The 19,749-nt window shown below is 35.7% G+C and overlaps 1 protein-coding gene across 5 annotated transcripts in view; it reads right to left on the bottom strand.

Moving 5' to 3' along the window:
• Positions 1-19,749, bottom strand: part of SEPTIN7 (septin 7) — a 116,973-nt gene that overhangs the window by 84,397 nt on the left and 12,827 nt on the right. For 3 of the 5 annotated variants that reach the window (XM_042969895.1, XM_042969913.1, XM_042969927.1), the window contains exon 2: positions 354-358. The exons of the other annotated variants lie outside the window; for them this stretch is intronic. In XM_042969895.1, the coding sequence (XP_042825829.1) occupies positions 354-358 (5 nt within the window). The remainder of the gene's footprint in view (positions 1-353; positions 359-19,749) is intronic. 5 annotated transcript variants of the gene reach the window in all.

Genomic DNA, 19,749 nt, shown 5'->3' with positions numbered 1-19,749 from the left:
TTAACACAGGTGGATTTAGCAAATAGTTATCTGCATTCCTCACTAGCATCACAGATGTAACAAAATATTCCATCCATCACCTTATACCCTTTTTTCATTCATATAATCTTTAAGCCAAATGTTGAGAAGATAACCAAACCAATTAAATGGAAAAACTAATTTTAAATATACCAATTAGGATACTGTTCAGAGTACAGTATTTTAAAATCAAATATTTGAAAGCCTACTATGTGTAAAGCTTAAAAATAATGTATTAAATTTAAGGCTTCATTGGCTATTTCATTCAACTGTAAGTTAAATTTAAGTTAATTTAGACTGAAAACATATCTGTATAAATTATCTCATATACTCACAGCTACTTTGTAAAGAACACATTTCCATCATTCCAGTGTTCCAGATTCCAACAGAACAGATCCACAGAGGAACAGTAAATGAGGAATTCCAAGAATTGTACATGACACATTCAGTCCAAACAGGAATGGCAAATCCATTGGAACATAGCAAAAAATAGAGGGAAAAATAAAAGTTACTTACATGGAACTCAACAAAGTAGAATTACAAATAAAATGAGGACAGACTTTTCTCTACACATGTCAAAGTAATAATTTTTTGTGTGTGTGGGATATAAGGCCCAGTGAGTTTTAATCCATTTTCAGCAGTTCTGACAAAATATGGAACAAAAACCTCTTATCTTTTTATAAAACCCAATTACTATGCTCTACACCTGAAGTTTTAAAAGAAATGGTAGAAAAGCTGTAAAGTATAAAGTTTCAGCAAGATGTGTGTGTGTGTGTGTGCGTGTGTGTGTGTGTGTGTGTGTACACATAAAAGGCAAAGACACACACAGACAAAAAGCAAAGAAAAAACACCACAGGGGTGTTAGGGGGTCTTAGGGAGACTAGGCCTAGGACAGTTTTTGGCAGACAGTACAACACTGGGATTGAATTAAGGGGGAAAAGATTTCTAGGCAAAGGGACCCTAAAGTGGAGATGAATTTTGTATTTTTAGGACCTAAAAGAAGGTACATGTACACACACACACACACACACACACACACACACACACACCCGGGACCAAGTTTAAATCCCATGAAGAAAAAAAAAATGTAACTTTCATACAATTTTGCTTTGTCAATCACTGAATTAAGACAGCCCAGATCAGATAAATTCAAATGTTTTAGGTAAAAATCTTTATATAGTGCTGTATTTCAAGTTCTATTGATTAAAGTTCAGAACTAGAAGAAATACAGACATGTGGATACAGGAAAGGAAGCTAAAGATAGCAAGCAACAAATGGGAGGATGAAGTTAATGTGAGCTGTGAAAACTGAAAGGCAACTAATGAAGCATAGAAAAGAAAGTAGACTAACCTTAGACAAAATGTCTGGGAAACTGAACCTCTATATTCTAGATTAACACAAATCTATGAGTTATATCACAACCTGGAACAGATGATGGTGATTATTCAAATGTCAACTTCACAGAGAGGCGTGCCCTGACCACCCTTATCTAAAATTACAACTCCATTCTCTTCAGTACTTTGCTGCAAGCTTTATGTTTCTCTCCTTAGCACTTTTTTTGCCATCTAATATACATTTTACTCATCCTGTTTATTGCAATCTCCATCCTACCCCACCTCCAACTACAATGTTAGCTCCATCAAGATAAAGATTAAATAAATTACATAAATTGTGGCATCAAAAAAGAAGAAGCCATCTGGGAGAGTAGAAAAAGTTTCAGGGAGAGTATTTTAGGTTGCATATGCAAGGAATGCTCCAGACAAAAGACAAAGAAAAAACACCACAGAGTCCCCTGTGTCTTAGGAGGACTAGGCCTAGGACAGTCTTTGGCTGACAGTACAATACTGGGATTGAATTAAGATAAGGGGGGAAAGAGTTCTAGGTGAAGGGGTAGACCCTAAAGTGGAGATGAATTTGGTACTTTCAGGACCAAAAAGAAGGTACATGAACTACAATGAAGTGAAGTGGTGGATTAGGGGGGTAAGTGATAGAAAACGAGGTCATGGAGGCAGGCAGAGCCAGACCATGTGGGACCCAGCCAAAGTAAGAAATTTGGATGTTATTTTAGGCATGATGGGAAGCCACTGGAGGGTTGTACACAGGCAAATGACCTGACCTGATTTGTATTTTAAAGATAGCTCTTACAGCTAAGAGAAGGAGTGAAAATAAGAAAACTAGTAAGGAGCCTACTGCCAACAGTCCAAGAAAGAAAGGGTATACTGAATTTAGACAGTGTGGACACAAGAAGAGGCAAGAAGGATTCAGAATATATTTTGCAGGTAAAACTGCCAGGACATTGCTAATGCACTGGATATGACTGAAGGAAAAGCAGACCAAGATAACTCCTAGGTTTCTGGCTTAAATAACTCAATGGAGTGATATCTCTAAGGGAAAATAGGAACAATAAGGGGAATGGGAGAGAAGGACAATGGGAGAGTGGACAATATCGTCAAAATCAAAAACAGCTTTGAATATGTTAAGTCTGATGTGTCTACTATATATTCAAGAAGAAATATCCAGGAGGCAGCTAAATACCTAAGTCCAGAAACTGCAAGGTTAGTTGGTGCTGAAAATACAGATTAAGGAATTATAAGCTTAAAGGCAGTGTTAGGAGAGGACTGGATTCTCAAGGAGAAACTATAGATAAAAAAGGGGTCTAGACAGAGTCCTGGAGCACTCCAACATTGAGATGTCAGGCTGAGAAAGAGTGAGAAAGGTCAGTCAGTCAGTGAGAAGAACACCAGCACTGGCTCAAGGTCATTCAACTGTATTAAATGCCATTGAAGAGTCAAATGAAATACTAAAACATAACCATAAAAATAAGGAGGTTACTGGTAACTTTAGTTAGGAGCAATCACAGTAACTAAGGAAGAAGAGTGAGTAGGTTGAGGGTAAACAATTCTTTGCACAGAACTATAACATTTTAAATAATTATATATTTTATTTTAAAATTAAACACATTACTTATCAGTCCCCCTATAATTCTTTCCCAGAGGGAAAAAACCATGTCATTCTCATCTCTATATTCCTAGCAAAGTGAGGATACATGGGAGACATTTTAAAAAGCTAAATGACTAAAATATATACTTTTAGGAAAATTCCTTCTGAGGAAAAAATTGTGTCCAAAGACGACAAAAAAAAAAAAAAAAAAGACTTAGGGAATATACTAATAATATAACATTGGTTGACTAAAACAGATTTTTCACATTTCATAAGAATCTTTCCTTATCCCAAATTCTAAAATCAGCCACAGTCTGTAATTCAGAAGCCTTAACCACCCACTGATTCTTTTCCTGGGCAAATAAAATGTTCACAGTACCAGTGTGAAACATAATCTCTGGATAAGAAACATTATTTATAGATGTGATATAACTGTGACACTTGTAAGCATGTGAATATAGATAAAAGCATATTCTCACCTAAGCATCTACCAAAATACCATAAGGTCTTAAAAGTATTACTTGATTTGAAACATCAGTTATATAACAAGAAACAATTATCAAGTCATCTTTTCTAAAGGAATATATTTACAAAAATCTTTTAGTTTACTATGCCAAATCTCTACATCAAAATTCATATTTAAGAAAATCAAACCGCAATAATTCATTGCTTATTGTTTCACTGCCTGTGGAAAAATCAACTTAAATACAATATCCAGTAATCTCAGTGTTTAACTGAACCTTATTTCTAGAAATCAATTATATTTTTAAAGAACAAGATGCTTTCAAAACAGGTTCCAACTGATAGATTATTGGAACCCTTAAGAATTCTTCACATTCTCTTGCCATTTGTTCCAATTCCAAAGAATAAAGTTATGAAAATCTTGGCACCTGAAATCCATTATCATTTTTAAAGGTCTGAATATTAATATGGGTTTTAATAAATTTTCCAAAAGAGAAAAGCAGCAATTTATTTTGAAAACTGCCAAATGTACATTTCCATAACAACAATAAAATTGAGCAAGGGGAGTTATAGCAGAAAAGAAGCCTTATAAAAATCAGAATTTGAGGAAAATTAAAACATATCCCTGCTAAGATGTGCTACAAACCTTCAGCTTTCCTCATCTTTACAAAATAAGACATTCAGCCCCAAATTACCTTCGTATCACCAGAATTCTATTTCTCCCTCTAAATAACTGCAATTAAAAAAAAAATCAGACTACAAAGATTCAAAGTTTATATCTTTAAATTTCAAAGATAAACATTTGATCTTTCTAAACAACTTCAAGTTCAATTTGTAGCCTTTGGAATTTAAAACAGGTATAATATTGTTTTACACACTGACAAAAAACAAAGTTTCTTTCTTCTAAAGTTAAAGCAATTCTAAATACAAAAAACTACACACTACAAAAGGAAAAGATATTGATAAATAATTTCACTCGTCTGCTCCTTAGTATTCCTATCAAAAGCCTTACATTAAACACATAGATATAACTGTCCAGCACTTGCTTAGTCTTACATGACCCAATGGAAAAATTAAAGAACTTCACTATTTAAATGTTTTAAATATTTTAAATATAACTGGTATAAAAATATCTAGATTCCAGATTTAATATAACAAGAACACTAAAATGTTACAAGATTACATGGGCATGTCCTAAATGTTGGTTTTAATGTCCCCTCTCCCCAATTTTTTTAATGTTCATTTATTTTTAAGAGACAGAGAGGGAAAGAATGCAATCAGAGAAGGGGTAGAGACAGAGGGAGACAGAGAATCCAAAGCAAGTTCTCCACCGTCAGCAAAAAAAGCCTGACATGGGGCTCAAACCCATGACTGTGAGATCATGACCTGAGCCAAAGTCAGATGCTCAACCAACTGAGCAACCCAGGCACCACCCTCCCCATATTTTTTAAAGGTTCATGTCTTAGTTTGCCTGCCCCCAGCTCCTCTCTTTTTAGTGAGATGAGCAATTATGTCCCTGATGAAACCAACTTTTATTTTCTCTATTCTGGATTCCTAATTAATCTGCTTAAAATATTTTAATATTTAATTCTATGAACACATGTAAGAATGAGATAACTTAAAATTTAAAACAATTTTTTCTTTACCCTGAACTTGGAATTTACATATCTACTTATAGAATTACTGACCACATTCTCATTCAATCAACAGTCACCTGACCCTCACAATGTATGTAGTAACAATTAGGTATGTAAAAGTTAATAAAAACAAGGTCCCTGCTTATGAAACTAAGAATTTAAGGTCAGGTAAGTTAGAAGGCAATTTTAATAACACAGTGATAAAATACTATGATGTAGGCAAGCATGAAGGATGGCTATGAGAATGAAAAAGGTTGGGGGGAGGGGTGCTTGGTCAATTCTGAGGTCACATCCTTCAGATAAATCCTGAAGGACTAGTAGTCCTTAGTATGATGTGAAATGTAGGTAGGGCTGGAATATATGGGTCTCAAAGCAAAGGCCTGAGTAACTGCAAAGGCTCAAAACCAAGAGGAGAGCATGGTCCTCTATGAGAACTACAAACGATTTAACACATCTCATTTTCAAGGTCTGGGAGCTACAGCAGAGGAAAATTGAAAAGCCAGATCATGAAGGATTTTGTTAACCATGCTAAGGAACTTAGATTAGACTTCATCTTGAAAGCTTATGGAGAACATTAAAGGACTTGAAGCATAAGAATGCACAATCACATTAATTCACATGAAGAATCACATTCTTATTTTAGAAAATTACCGCTAACAAGAATATTGAAGATGAACTGGCAGAGTTCTCAGAATGATTGCAATCCCAAAAGCTGGTGCAGTAGCCCAGGGAAAAAATTAGGACTTAAGCCAAGAAAGAAGCAGAGAAGATGAAGAGAAATAGAAACTACAATTCTAATGTCTATTAAGGTAGCCACTAGCTACAAATGGCTGTCAAAAACTTGAAATTTAGCTAGCCTGAATTGAGATGTGCTTTAAGTGCAAAATACACACCAGATTTTGAAGACAGTATGAAACAAATAAGGAAAAATATCTTAATTTTTACAGTGACTACATGCTGAAATAAAATTTTAGACAATATTGGGTGATACGATATATATACTAAAGCTAATTGCACCTGTTTCTTTTTACTTTTTAAATGTGGCTACTAGAAAAACTTAAACTACATATATGGCTTGCATTAATTTCTACTGGACAATGTTGGTTAGATATTAATGAGATGAATTTACTGTAACTAACTTGGGGGATATAAAGATTCAGGTTTCTAAGTTTAGTTTTGAACAACTGGATTAATAGTGGTTACCAATCACTAAGAGCAGGAATCATCTGAGTTTAAGGTGCTAACTGGACTTTAGGGATACAAATGTCTAGTATGCAGCTTGCATATATAAAAGTTAGAAGTTCTAGAAATGTCTAGGCTACACAGATATTAACATTTTAAGCCACCAACATTTAGAGGCCCTTGGGTGGCTCAGTCAGTTAAGCGTCCGACTTCAGCTCACATCATGATCTCACAGTTCATGAGTTCAAGCCCCACGTCAGGCTCTGCACTGACAGCTCGGAGCCTGGAGTCTGCTTCACATCTGTGTCTCCCTCTCCCTCTGCCCTTGCTTGCATTTTCTCTCTCTCTCAAAAAAAAAAAAAAAAAATTTAAGCCACCAACATTTAAATGGTATGGAGGCCATGGGCATGAATCCAAATACAGTACACAAAGTACGAAGCAGGCCAGAACCAACACTAACATCCCACTTACACAAACCTAGGAAAAGATGAGAGAAAAAAGAATGAGGGAAACAGTAGTTCAGGGAAGCAGTTCAAGGAGATCAACTGTAGAGGTCTCCTTCAAGAAGTGGTCAACGGTACCACATGACCTGGAGTGGTCAATATAAAGATATAGAAAAATATACTTATCAGAGACCTTTGTCCCAGCAGGGGAAAGATAAGAAAAGAATGCAGATTAGAAGTAAATCAACAGTGAATAAGTATAGGCAATGAGTATAAACAATTCTTTCTAAATGCATTAACAAGAAGGTAGAACCTGAAGAATAACACAGGGTCAAGGGAGGGGGTTGTATGGAAAAAAGAGAGAGATAATTGCCCCTGTTTAAATGTTAATAGAAAAGATCCAGTGTGGGTGACTGGGTGGCTCAGTTGGCTGAACATCTGACACTGGCTCGGGTCGCGATCTCGAGGTCTATAAGTTCAAGTCCCACATCTGGCTCTGTGCTGACAGCTCAGAGCCCGGAGCCTGCTTCGGATTCTGTGTCTCCCTCTCTCTCTGACCCTCCGCTGCTCATGCTCTCGCACACGCATGCTCTCTCCTCTCTCAAAAATAAGCATTTAAAAAAAAAATTTTTTTTTTAATTTTTTTTTTTAACGTTTTATTTATTTTTGAGACAGGGAGAGACAGAGCATGAACAGGGGAGGGTCAGAGAGAGGGAGACACAGAATCAGAAACAGGCTCCAGGCTCCGAGCTGTCAGCACAGAGCCCGACGCGGGGCTCGAACTCACGGACCATGAGACCATGACCTGAGCCGAAGTCAGCCGCTTAACCGACTGAGCCACCCAGGCGCCCCCCAAAAAAAAAAAATTTTTTTTTAAAGAAAAGATTAAGTAGACAACTGGCTGAAGAAAGGTAAGTGAGGATACAGATAATGTTCTGGAATAAAGGGTGAGATTTTCTCTAAGGTCCAAAGAAAATGATGCTTTAATCCTAACTGAGGAGAGGAGGACCAGGGAATATTAAGAGATAAAGATTTGAATTAGCAACCACAGAATATCAAGAAAGACTAGGATTCCATAGGAGGCAGCCAAGCAATTCTATACACAGATTAAAGCTAAAGACCACAAATCTGTGTAAATGTATCCGTGAAGCCATAGGATCTTCTTGTCCAGTAGCAATCTGCAGCTTAAAATATAAGCCAATAAACTGTAGGAATCATTGAGAATTGTTATTTTGCAGAAAATATGCAGAAAAGTACAGGGGACCAAGGGAACTGATAAGTACAGCTTAAGTGACAAAAATGAAGAGGGTCAAGGATGGAAGGTAAGAAACAAGTGAGAGAGCTAAAAGAATGTGAAGCTATTGTTAGAATGGGCTATACAATGAAGATTTTAGAGGTGGAACAGAAGTTTGAGATGATGACCACATGGGGCCATTTAAATGATGGCCCAAGCACAATCCCAAAACTGTGAAGCTGAATTATTGAATGAGCTTTACACACGAGCACTAAAATGCCCCAGAACAATGACAGACCTTGGGGAGGAAAGGAAAACTGAATGTTTGCTGCCATCCTCAATGAATAAATAGAAAGTGACAAATTTTAAAAGGGTGAGAACATGCTGCTGTTAAATAGCTTTAAAGGAAAAATGGCCTAGAGTCCAGATCAACACTATCTAATAAAAATATAAAGTAAATCACATATACAATTGTAAATATTCCACCAAACACATTAAGGAAGTAAGAGTCAAAAAGGTGAGTTTAACTTTAATTACACGTTTTATTTAACCAGTGATATACAACATTACTTTAACACGCAACCAATATAAAAATGATTATGATTCATTTCACATTATCCCTTGTTCTGCATTCTTTTCTTTTGTAGTAATCTTTGCAATACAGCACACTTCATTTAGGATTAGTCACATTTCAAATGCTCAGAATCTATGTGGTTAGTGGGTACCATACTAGATATAGATATAGAACATTTCATAGATATAAAACATTTTCATCATGCCAAAAGACCTACTGGAGAGCAAAAATGAAATAACAATGGTACCCAGTACTGGGTGAGGATGCCGGCAAATAAGCACTCTCCTACATGACTGGTGGGATATATATTCAAACCATTTCCCTGAAGAGCAATCTGGTCTTGCAAATCAAAAGGATAAATTTTCATGTTCCCAGACAACACATTCCACTTCCACACTTTATAATTTTGAGAATATATTTAACATTTAGCTAAAAGAACATTCAACAAAATAGTTAATGATAATGAAAAATTGTGAAAACTAAGTTCCAAAAAGAAGTGAAGGAAACAATGTATCATGGTATTCCCATAGGCAAAAACACCATGCATTACAAGTTTCATAAGAATACATGACAATCAATACCATATTGAGTGGAAAAACTATTAAATAGATGACATGGTATTATGTACCTTTAAACATTCCTTTGTGTGCACACTGGAAAACGATTAAAAGGTTATAGACTGCAGTAAGAGTACAGAAACTGGCAAGGTAAAGATCTCAGAAAATTTGTTCCTTTAAAAGCAATGAAAAAATGGTCAAAATCAATTTCTTCAGAACTCTGGAAATTAACAAAAGGTGTGCAGCAGTCCAGAGTGCTTATTCAAAAAAAAAAAAAAAAAAAAAGAGGGCTGAACCTAAATAACTTGCCCATTCTCATCTCCCCTCCCAGCTCCACAGTACCCTTGAAAACCAACAGCACACAATCATGGCAAAAATCAGCATCCTGACAGAAACTTGAGGAGGCAGAACAGGCTCTTTTAAAGCCCCATTCCCAAAGAACTATCATTATTTGGCCTATCTGATGTTTCCCTGGAAGACTCCACATATAACCACAAAGATAAGCAGAGACTTCAGTGACAACACATGGCAAAAGAAAACAGACTTTATGGAAAATCATTAAACAAACAACAAATAGCAATAATAAACCCTGGGAGGGATCTGACTAGAATTGCCATGTTGTATTATTTAAAATGTCCAGTTTTCGTCCAACTTCAGCTCAGGTCATGATCTCACAGTCCGTGAGTTCAAGCCCCGCATCAGGCTCTGTGCTGACAGCTCAAAGCCTGGAGCCTGCTTCGGATTCTGTCTCCCTCTCTCTGGCCCTCCCCGACTCACACTCTGTCTCACTCTCTCTCTCAAAAATAAATAAACATTTAAAAAAATAATAAGATAAAAATAAAATGTCCAGTTTTCAACAAAACACTATGAAACATGTCAAAAAAAACTAAACAAAAAGAATGTCCCATATACGGGGGGGGGGGGGGAGGAGAGGGGGTTACAATCAATAAAGACTATTTCCTGAGAAAATCCAGACATTAGGCAAAGAGTTTAAATATGCTATTTTACATCTGTTAAAAGAACTAAGGGAAACCATGTCTAAAAAAACTGAAAGAAAGTATGAGAACAACGTGGGAAATATCAATAAAGAGACATTATTAAAAAGAACTAAACAAAAATTCTCAAGTTGAAAAGTACAACTGAAATGAAACTTCACTAGAGAAGCTCAACAACATATCTGAGCTAGCAGAAGAATCCGCAAATCTGAAGATAGGTCAAATAACATTAACCAAGTCTAAGGAAAAGATACAAACCAGAATGAAGGGAAAAAATGAACAGAACCACAGACTGTGGAACATACTCAAACATACCAACATATATATAATGGGAGTCCCTATAATGACCCAGATTATAATGTTACAAATTCAGATATTAACTATAATCCCAAGGACAATGCTCCTGCCAGACATACACACAATCTCAAAAGAATATAGAAAGAAGTAGGGGGGTGGGGGGAATTAAAATGGTACACTAGAAAATATCTGCTTAACAACAATAACAAAAAAAGAAGTAACTCAGAAATAGAAAAAGAAAAAAATTAAATAAACAGAACGAGAGATTCTGATGAGACATAAGATATACAGAAAACAAATAGCAAAATGACAGATATAAATCTCACCTTTCAGTACCCAGAGTAAATGAAACATATTAAACACTCAATAAAGAAACAAATACTGGCTGAACACATTTAAAACCGTGATCCAGGGGCACCTGAGTGGCTCAGTTGGTTAGGCGACTGACTTCGGGCTCAGGTCATGATCTCACAGTTCGTGAGTTCGAGCCCTGCATCGGGCTCTGTGCTGACAGCTTGGAGCCTGGAGCCTACTTCAGATTCTGTGTCTCCCCTCTCTCTACCCCTCCCCTGTTCACGCTCTGTGTCTGTCTCTGAATAATAAATAAACGTTAAAATAATTAAAAAAAAAAAAACCGTGATCCAATTATATGGTGCACAAAAACAAAAAACAACAAAACAACAACAAAAAAAACTTTTTAGAATCACAGACACAACCAGCTTGAGATAAAAAGGATTTAAAAAAAAACAGAGAGCTGGAGTGGGAACAACACAGACGTTAAGACAAAACTGTTACCACAAAGATTAAAACATCAATTTATCAAGAAGGTATAACAATTATAAACATACGTGCCCCTAAAAACAGAGTCCAAAAATATACAAATCGAAGACTGACAAAACGAAAGGGGCAATTAAGAGAATTCAACAATAGCTCAACTTCAATACCTCATTTTCAAAATATGTAAAATAAGTACACAGAAGATAAACAAGGAAACAGAAGACCTAAACATAACAACTAGACTCAACACTGCATCTGACAACAGCAAAATACATTCTACATGCACATGAAATGTTCTCCAGGACAGACCATATATTAGACATTTTGGTCTTAATTTTAAAGGGCTGAAATGAGCTACTGTGTTCTTCATCCACAAAGGAATTAATTTATAAATTAATAACAGGAGAAAATTGAAAAAATGACATCTGTGGAAGTTAAACACTACACTGTGACCAATGGGTCAAAGAAGAAATTTTAAAGGAAACCGGAAAAGTTGAGATAAGTAATAACATAGACACACACACACACACACACACACACACACCCCATACCAAAACTTACTGAATGCACCTAATTCAGAACTTAAAGGAAAAGTTATAGCTGTAGTAAATGCCTATATTAAAAAGAGAAGATCTCAAATCAATTACCTAACACTCACCTCAAAAAAACTAAAAAAAGAACACACTAGATGCAAAGCAAACAGAAATGAAGACTTGAGCAGAAATAAAAATAAATATAACGAAAATAAAGAAAATCAACCAAACCATAAGTTGGCTCATTGAAAAGATTAAACTTTGACAAACCTTAGCTACACTAATCAAGAAAAAAACTAGAGAACACTCAAATTACTAAAGTCAGAATGAAAGAGGGCAAATCACTACTAACCTTGCAGAAAAAAAAAAAAAAAACATTATAAGGAAACCTATGAACAAGCGCATGCCAACAAACTGGAAAACATAGAGAAATGCAAAAATTCCTAGAAAGACATAAACTACCTAAAGAAGAAATAGAAAAATCTTAAGTCCTATAAAAAATAAAGAAATTACATTAGTAATCCAAAATCTTCCCACAAAGAAATGCCCAAGTCCAAATGGCTCCACTAGTGAATTCTATCAGAGGTTTAAAGACTGCCCAATTGTTCACAAATTAATCCAAGAAACAAAAGAGGACAGAACATTACCCTGATACCAAATCAGACAAACACCTCAAAAGAAAACAACAGACCAATGCCCTTACATACAAAAAATATCAATAAAATACGGGCAAACCAAATCCAGCAATATAAAAATGATTATACACCATACAAGTGGAACTCATCCACTGGTTGGTTCTACATATTAACCAAAGTAATACACCATATTAACTAAATAAAGCAATAACAATAAAACACATGATCATCTCCAATACACAAAAAAAGCACTTGGCAAAAATTCAACATCCTTTCATGATAAACACACTTAACAAACTAGGCATAAAAGGGAATTTCCTCAAACTCATAAAGCACATCTAAGAAAAACCCACAGTGAACATCATACTTAGCAGTGAAGGACTAAATGCTTTCACTCTTCAGGAACAATACAATGATGTCTAGTGCCACTTCTACTCAACACTGTTCTGGAGGTTCAAGCCAAGGCACTTGGCAAGAAAAATAAAAGCCATCCCAATTGGAAAGGAAGAAGTAAAACTATTTCTACTTACAAATGATATGATCTTATAAATAAAATACCTTAGCGAATCCACTAAAACACACACATACACACATGTGTGCACACGCACGTGTGCAAATACACTCACAAAGTTGCAGGAAGCAAGATGAATATACAAACACCAATTACATTTTCATACACTAGCAAAAACCAACCCAAAATGACACTTAAAAAAAAATCCATTTGTAATACCATCAAAAATAAAAACAGGAATAAATCTAACAAAAGAGCAAATATTACACAATGAAAATTGTAAAACATTGTTCAAAAAAACTAAAGGTCTAAGTAAATGAAAAGTATCCTGCAGTCATAGATAAGACAATTTGTTCAGAAGGCAATACTCTACAAATTCAAGGCCAAGACTATCAAAGTCCCATTTGGTTTCTTCGTAGAAACTGACAAACTAACCCTCTAATTCATGTGGAAATTCAAAAGTGACTGGATAGCCAAACAATCTGGAAACAAAACAAAGCTAGAGGTACGACACTTCCTAGTTCCAAAACTCATTTACATGGTTATAGTCATCAAAACAGCATGGTACAACTATAAGGACAGGCGCACAAGTCAATGGACTACAAGTGACAGTCCAGAAATACACTCTTACATTTTTGGTCAACTATTCTTCTACAAGTTGCTAAGGCAACTTAATGGAGAAAGAACAGTTTTTTCAACAAAAGACGCTACTAGGACTACTGGATATTCACATACAAAAGAATGAAACTGGATACCCACCTCACACCACATACAAAAGTTAATTCAAAATGGATCAGGGGAGCCTGGGTGGCTCAATCAGTTAAGCATCTGACTCTAGATTTTGGCTCAGATCATGATCTTGCAGTTGATGGGACTGAGCCCTGCATTGGGCTCTGCGCTGACAGTGCAGAGCCTGCTTAGGATTCTCTCTCTCATCTCCCACCCCTCCCCCCTCAAAATAAATAAACATTTTTTAAAAACTAAAATGGATCAAAGACCTAAATGTAAGATCAAGATACATAAAACTCTTAGAAGAAAACAGTCATAAATCTTCATGACCTTGAATTAGGAATGGTTTCTTAATAATAAAAAAAATAAAAAGACAACCTGATTAAAAATTGGGTAAAGCACTCAAAAAGACATTCTTCCAAAGAAGATATACAAGTTGCCAATAAGCACTCAAAAAAGATGCTTAATATCATGAGCCATTAGAGAAATACAAATTAAAACCACAATGACAGTACCTCACACCTAAGATGGTTAAAATAAAAAAGAGAAACAATGTTAAGTGTAGACAGAGATGTGGAGAAATGGAAGCCCTCAAATGTTGCTGGCAGGAATGTAAAATGCCACATGCTTTGGCAGAGACTGGCAGTTCCTCAAAAAGTTAAACATACAGTTACCTGATGACCCAGCATTTCCATTCCCAGGTATACATCCAAGAGAAGTGGAAGCGTTAAGTCCACACACAACTTGTACTTAAATATGCACAGCAGCTTTATTCACAACAGCCAAAAAGTAGAAAGAACCCAAATCCCCATCAATTTTTGAATGGATGAACAAAATGTGGTATTATCTATATAATGAAATATTACTCAAAAATAAAAAGGAACAAAGTACTAATATATGCTACAACATCTTGAAAGCATCATGCTAAGTGAAAGAAGCTAATTGCAAAACACCAAGTACTGTATGATTCCATTTGTATGAAATGCCCACAATAGGCAAATCTATAAAGATGGAAAATAGATCGGTGGTTGCCAAAACCTGGGAAGCAAAGCAAATGCAGTAGTAATTGCTAATAGGTACATGGTTTCTTTTGGGGTTGATGAAAATGTCCTAAAAGTAGATAGCAGGATTCCTGCACAACTCTCTGAATATATCAAAACAACAGAACTGTACAATATAAAGGGGTGAACTTTAGTGGCACATGTGAATTGTATCTTAATAAAGCTGTTAGAGAACCAGGTATGTAGTGTCTACAATATACTACCTTTCATATGTAACTTGTTTATCTCTTTCTTACATGTATCTCATTTGTGCAAAAAGATAGGAAGAAACTAAACTGGAAACTAATGACACTGGTTACACATACACGTGGATGGGAAAGTGACAGGGGAAATGAGAATAGGGTAAAAGGGATGAGAGGTGAGACATACTCACGAGATACTTCTCGACATACTGTTTATCACAGAGTTGACTATTAACACCATAGTAATGTTTCACATATCCCAATAAAAAATAATCCAAATGAGCAAAGAGAAGAGAAGAGCTCAAAATGGAAACAGTAACAAATGAAACTGTATTTCAAATGAATAACATAACTTCACTGAACATGGTGAGAAAGAAAAGAACACAAGTTAATTTTAGAAAACAATATTCTGACTGTATAGTTTAAGACTAAAGTTTAAAAGCTTACACAAAGACTATAGTCAAGTAAGCAAATATATCTATAAAGTAATGAAAATACAGTTACAAATACACCAGAATCAAATACATAATAAATTGTGGATGAGAGCCAGGTTTTTCACTGTTGAAGAAAGGAGTTACAAATAAGGAAAAGAAAAAAGCTAGACTGAACCTTGTGTTAATGCACTGGAACTGGTTTATCAGTACTAATTCCTCATTTTTTAATACACACACACACACACACACACACACACACATATATTTACACACACATAGGTACATATGAATATGGAGGTTTAGGTATATATAAATATACAATTTCCTAGATCTATCTGCTTGAAACACCTAGAAGCAATGACATCCTAATAGCACTGAAAACTTTCAGTGCTCAGAAGTTGGTTTCTAAACACCATTCTCAAACAAAAAGAAACTAGACTCCTTGGAGAAGTGATTGATTCAAGGGCTTAGGTAGGAAAATACAAGATCAACCAGAGAGTAAGGAAATGCTCCCCAAAACTGATAAGGCATGCTGAAAGGATGAATAGGAGCCAAACTGAAAGAGCTATCAATGGTCAAATCCAGGACAATTTGAGCAATAAAACTGATAAAATTAATTTCCTTTGTTCATACCAATATTAATAAATAACTGAATAAATAAACATGAGACAAAATAGTTGTTTCTTACAAAAGAATTCCAATTAAAAATGTAGTAACATGAAAACAAAATCATAGTAGGGCTAACTGTACAATAATAATTGTGACAAACAAAAATTATTGGCAGTGGATAAAAACTATAATGAGAAACAAAGGACTAGTTTAACAAAGGACCAGTATCTAAAATATACAAGTCAATTAAGACAAATAACCCAACTTAAAAATGGACCAAAGCTTTCAACAGACCCCCAAAGATCTATGGTTGGCAAATAAGCACTTAAGACCTGGACAATCATGAGTCATTACGAAAATGCAAATTAAAATCACAATGAGGTATCTCTACAATTCTACTAGAATGGCTAGAATTAATAAAAGTGACCATCCCAAGTGTTGCTGAGTATGTGAAGTAACTAGAGTTCTTATACACTGTTGATGGGCACATAAAATGTTGCAACTATATTGCGAAATAGCTTGACAATTTCTTTAAAAGTTAAGCATAGATATATCTATGACTTAACCTATGGACTTACCCAAGCAAAATGTGCCACAATCATTACAGTTTTTTTAAAAGTCTACAAAAAAAAAAAAAAAAAATGCCAAAAAGGAAATATATCCAAATTTTAATATAGGCGACATTCTGCAAATTAGACTTGGAAGTAATTTGGTTTCATACAATCTTCTATCTTCCAAGTTATTATTAAATAACTTGAAGCATTTCCATTAAAACAAAAAGCAAAAGGATCACATAGAAAGAAAATGAAGTAATGTTAACCACAACTCAGTACGGGTTTTTCTTTTTTATAATGTTTATTTATTTTTGAAGGAGAGAGAAAGACACAGCATGAGCAGGGGAGGGGCAGAGAGAGCTGGAGACACAGAATCCAAAGCAGGCTCCAGGCTCTGAGCTGTCAGCACATAGCCTGACACAGGGCTTGAACTCACGGACTGTGAGATCATGACCTGAGCCGAAGTTGGACGCTTAACCAAGTGAGCCACCCAGGCGCCCTAGTATGGATTTTTCTTAATAGGTTAAGTCATATGTTCTTTATTTTCCATTTCTGACAAGTTCATTAGACTGCAAAGGACAAAATCATAGGCGCGAATTCTCACAAGATTTCAATCATGATGTGAACATGAGCAAGACAGAGAAAAAAAAAGGTTGGAATGCTAAAATAAGGTGGATTAATAGCTGACTAGATGTATGTCAACTTCAGCATAATTATACACCACAAGGATCCATCCTTAATTAAACCCAGATAACATTATTCTACACAAAAACATAAAAGATTTGCTTGTCAAACCTGGGGATGATAAATGCAGAGAAACATAAATACTTTATCTGACACACTCAAAATCTAAATGAAATTAATATAGAAATACTTGGATACAAACCATGTCATTTTTCCCCACCCCAAACTGGAATCTGAAGACAAAATTTCAGATTAATTCAGAACTATAAAACATGACCACAAATGTAGTATAAGGTAGAACACATTTCACCTATCAACCAACAATCTCCTCTTTAAAAAAAGTGTTGAAGAAGAAAGATAAAACAATAGCACAAGAAGCAAAGACAGAAACATCTTAGTTGACATTATGCCCATAGGTCAATAAGAAACTAAAGGCACCCTAAAAAGTAATTTAACTTTAGGCCTCATTAACAGACTTATATAGCATGTAGAAAAAAAGATAGATTTATTCTGATCTATAATTTTAAGATCACATGATACCCAGTTCCTGGTATCAGCAGAGATATGGACAAAATGAACAAAGTTTAGAATGAAGTAATAACAATGGTTGGAGAGATACAACCCCCTGTCATACAAACGTTGTCAAAAAAAAAAAAAAAATGTGAAGACAAATTCTCTACAAAAGACTGAGAAAGTTGTGTCCAGACTGTTAATAGTAATATTAAAAAGAGAAACTAGGGGCGCTTGGGTGGCTCAGTTGGTTGGGTTGTCTGACTTCGGCTCAGTTCATGATCTCACGGTCCGTAGGTTCGAGCCCCATGTCAGGCTCTGTGCTGACAGCTCAGAGCCTGGAGCCTGTTTCAGATTCTGTGTCTCCCTCTCTCCTGACCCTCCCCCACTCACACTCTGTCTCTCTCAAAAATAAAAAATTAAAAAAAAAAAGAAATTAGATTTGTCTTTTTGATCTCAAGGAGTAAATGAGAACTTCTGAATACAAATATCAAAGATAGACTTCAGATATACACAAAAATAGAAGAAAAAATTAATAGTGACAGCTATTCAAAGATGCACCATGCATCCTCAGAAGGTAGTGGATTTTAGGGGCGCTTGGGTGGCTCAGTCGGGTGGGCGTCTAACTTTGGCTGGGGTCATGATCTCTCAGTTCGTGAGTTTGAGCCCTGCTTTGGGCTTTGTGCTGACAGCTTGGAGCCTGGAGCCTGCTTCAGATTCTGTGTCTCCCTCTCTCTGCCCCTCTCCCAATCATGCTCGCTCTCAAAAATGGATGAACATTTAAAAAAACATTTTTTTTAAAGAAGGTAGTGGATTTTTAACACAGGCTAGACCAGCTCTATCCATTAGAAATACAACACAGCCACACATGCAATTTAAAATTTTCTAGTAGCCACATTTAAAAAGCAAAAAGAAACAAGTAACAATAATATTTTTAACTCAATATACTCAAAACATGTTAACCTGCGATCAATATAAAAATTACTGTGACATTTTATATTCTTTTTTTCAAAGTCTTTTCAATATCGTCTGTGTATTGTACCCTCATACCAAATCTCAAGTCAGACTAAGACACATTTCAAGTGCTCAAGAGCCATTCTGTTCATGGTTACAGTACTGGACAGGGCAGAGTTAGCTACTTGACAGGTATACTGCAGGGGAAAGGAGAGCACTTTCTGCATAATTAAATGACTTTATACATCTTACAATCCTAAGATCTTGTAAAAATATCAAAGGAATAACACAAGAAGGATTAAAAACATACCCAAAATTTTCAAAGGATTAACTTAGTTCATTTTAATCAGTCACTACTGTGCCTTACACACTTACGACACACATACACACAAACTCTGTACTTTGAACATAACACAGCAGTTTCATCAAAGAATTCAAATTATTTCTAGTATGTATCTCCCAAACTAGCTTCTTAAAGACATCAAAGCCATTTTTTGTCAGAATATCTAATCCCATGACTCATAAAATGTTTAACTGATACTCATCATAGCACTGCTTGCCTAATAAAATGAAATCAACACAAATATTATCTTTTTAAAAAATTTTTCTATCGTTTACCTACATTACAACACCACATAGGAAAATAAAAATTCCATTCCTGTTATGGACTGAATTGTGTTCATGTGTTGACTCCTTACCTACATTTGAAGACAGGGCATTTAAAGAGGTAATCAAGGGGCACATGGGTGGCTCAGTTGGTTAAGCATCTGACTTTGGCTCAGGTCATGATGTCACCGTGCATGGGTTCAAGCCCGAGTGCTGACAGCTCAGAGCCTGGAGCCTGCTTTGGATTCTCCGTCTCCCTCTCTATGTCCCTCACCTGCTCACACTCGGTCTCTCTCTCTCTCTCAAAAACTAAACATTAAGGGGCGCCTGAGTGGCTCAGTCGGTTAAGCAGCCGACTTCAGCTCAGGTCATGATCTCGCGGTCCGTGAGTTCGAGCCCCACGTCGGGCTCTGTGCTGACAGCTCAGAGCCCGGAGCCTGTTTCAGATTCTGTGTCTCCCTCTCTCTGACCCTCCCCCGTTCATGCTCTGTCTCTCCCTGTCTCAAAAATAAATAAATGTTAAAAAAAATTAAAAAAATAAAATAAAATAACTAAACATTAAAAAAAAAATTTAATAAAAAATAAAGACGTAATCAAGGTTAAAGAAGGTCCTAAGTGGGGCACCTGGGTG

The sequence above is a fragment of the Panthera tigris genome, chromosome A2, assembly GCF_018350195.1.
Source record: "Panthera tigris isolate Pti1 chromosome A2, P.tigris_Pti1_mat1.1, whole genome shotgun sequence".
In the NCBI taxonomy this organism is placed as follows: domain Eukaryota; kingdom Metazoa; phylum Chordata; class Mammalia; order Carnivora; family Felidae; genus Panthera; species Panthera tigris.
Note: the sequence above shows the minus strand (reverse complement) of the source record. Positions and strands in the feature narration are given on the sequence as shown.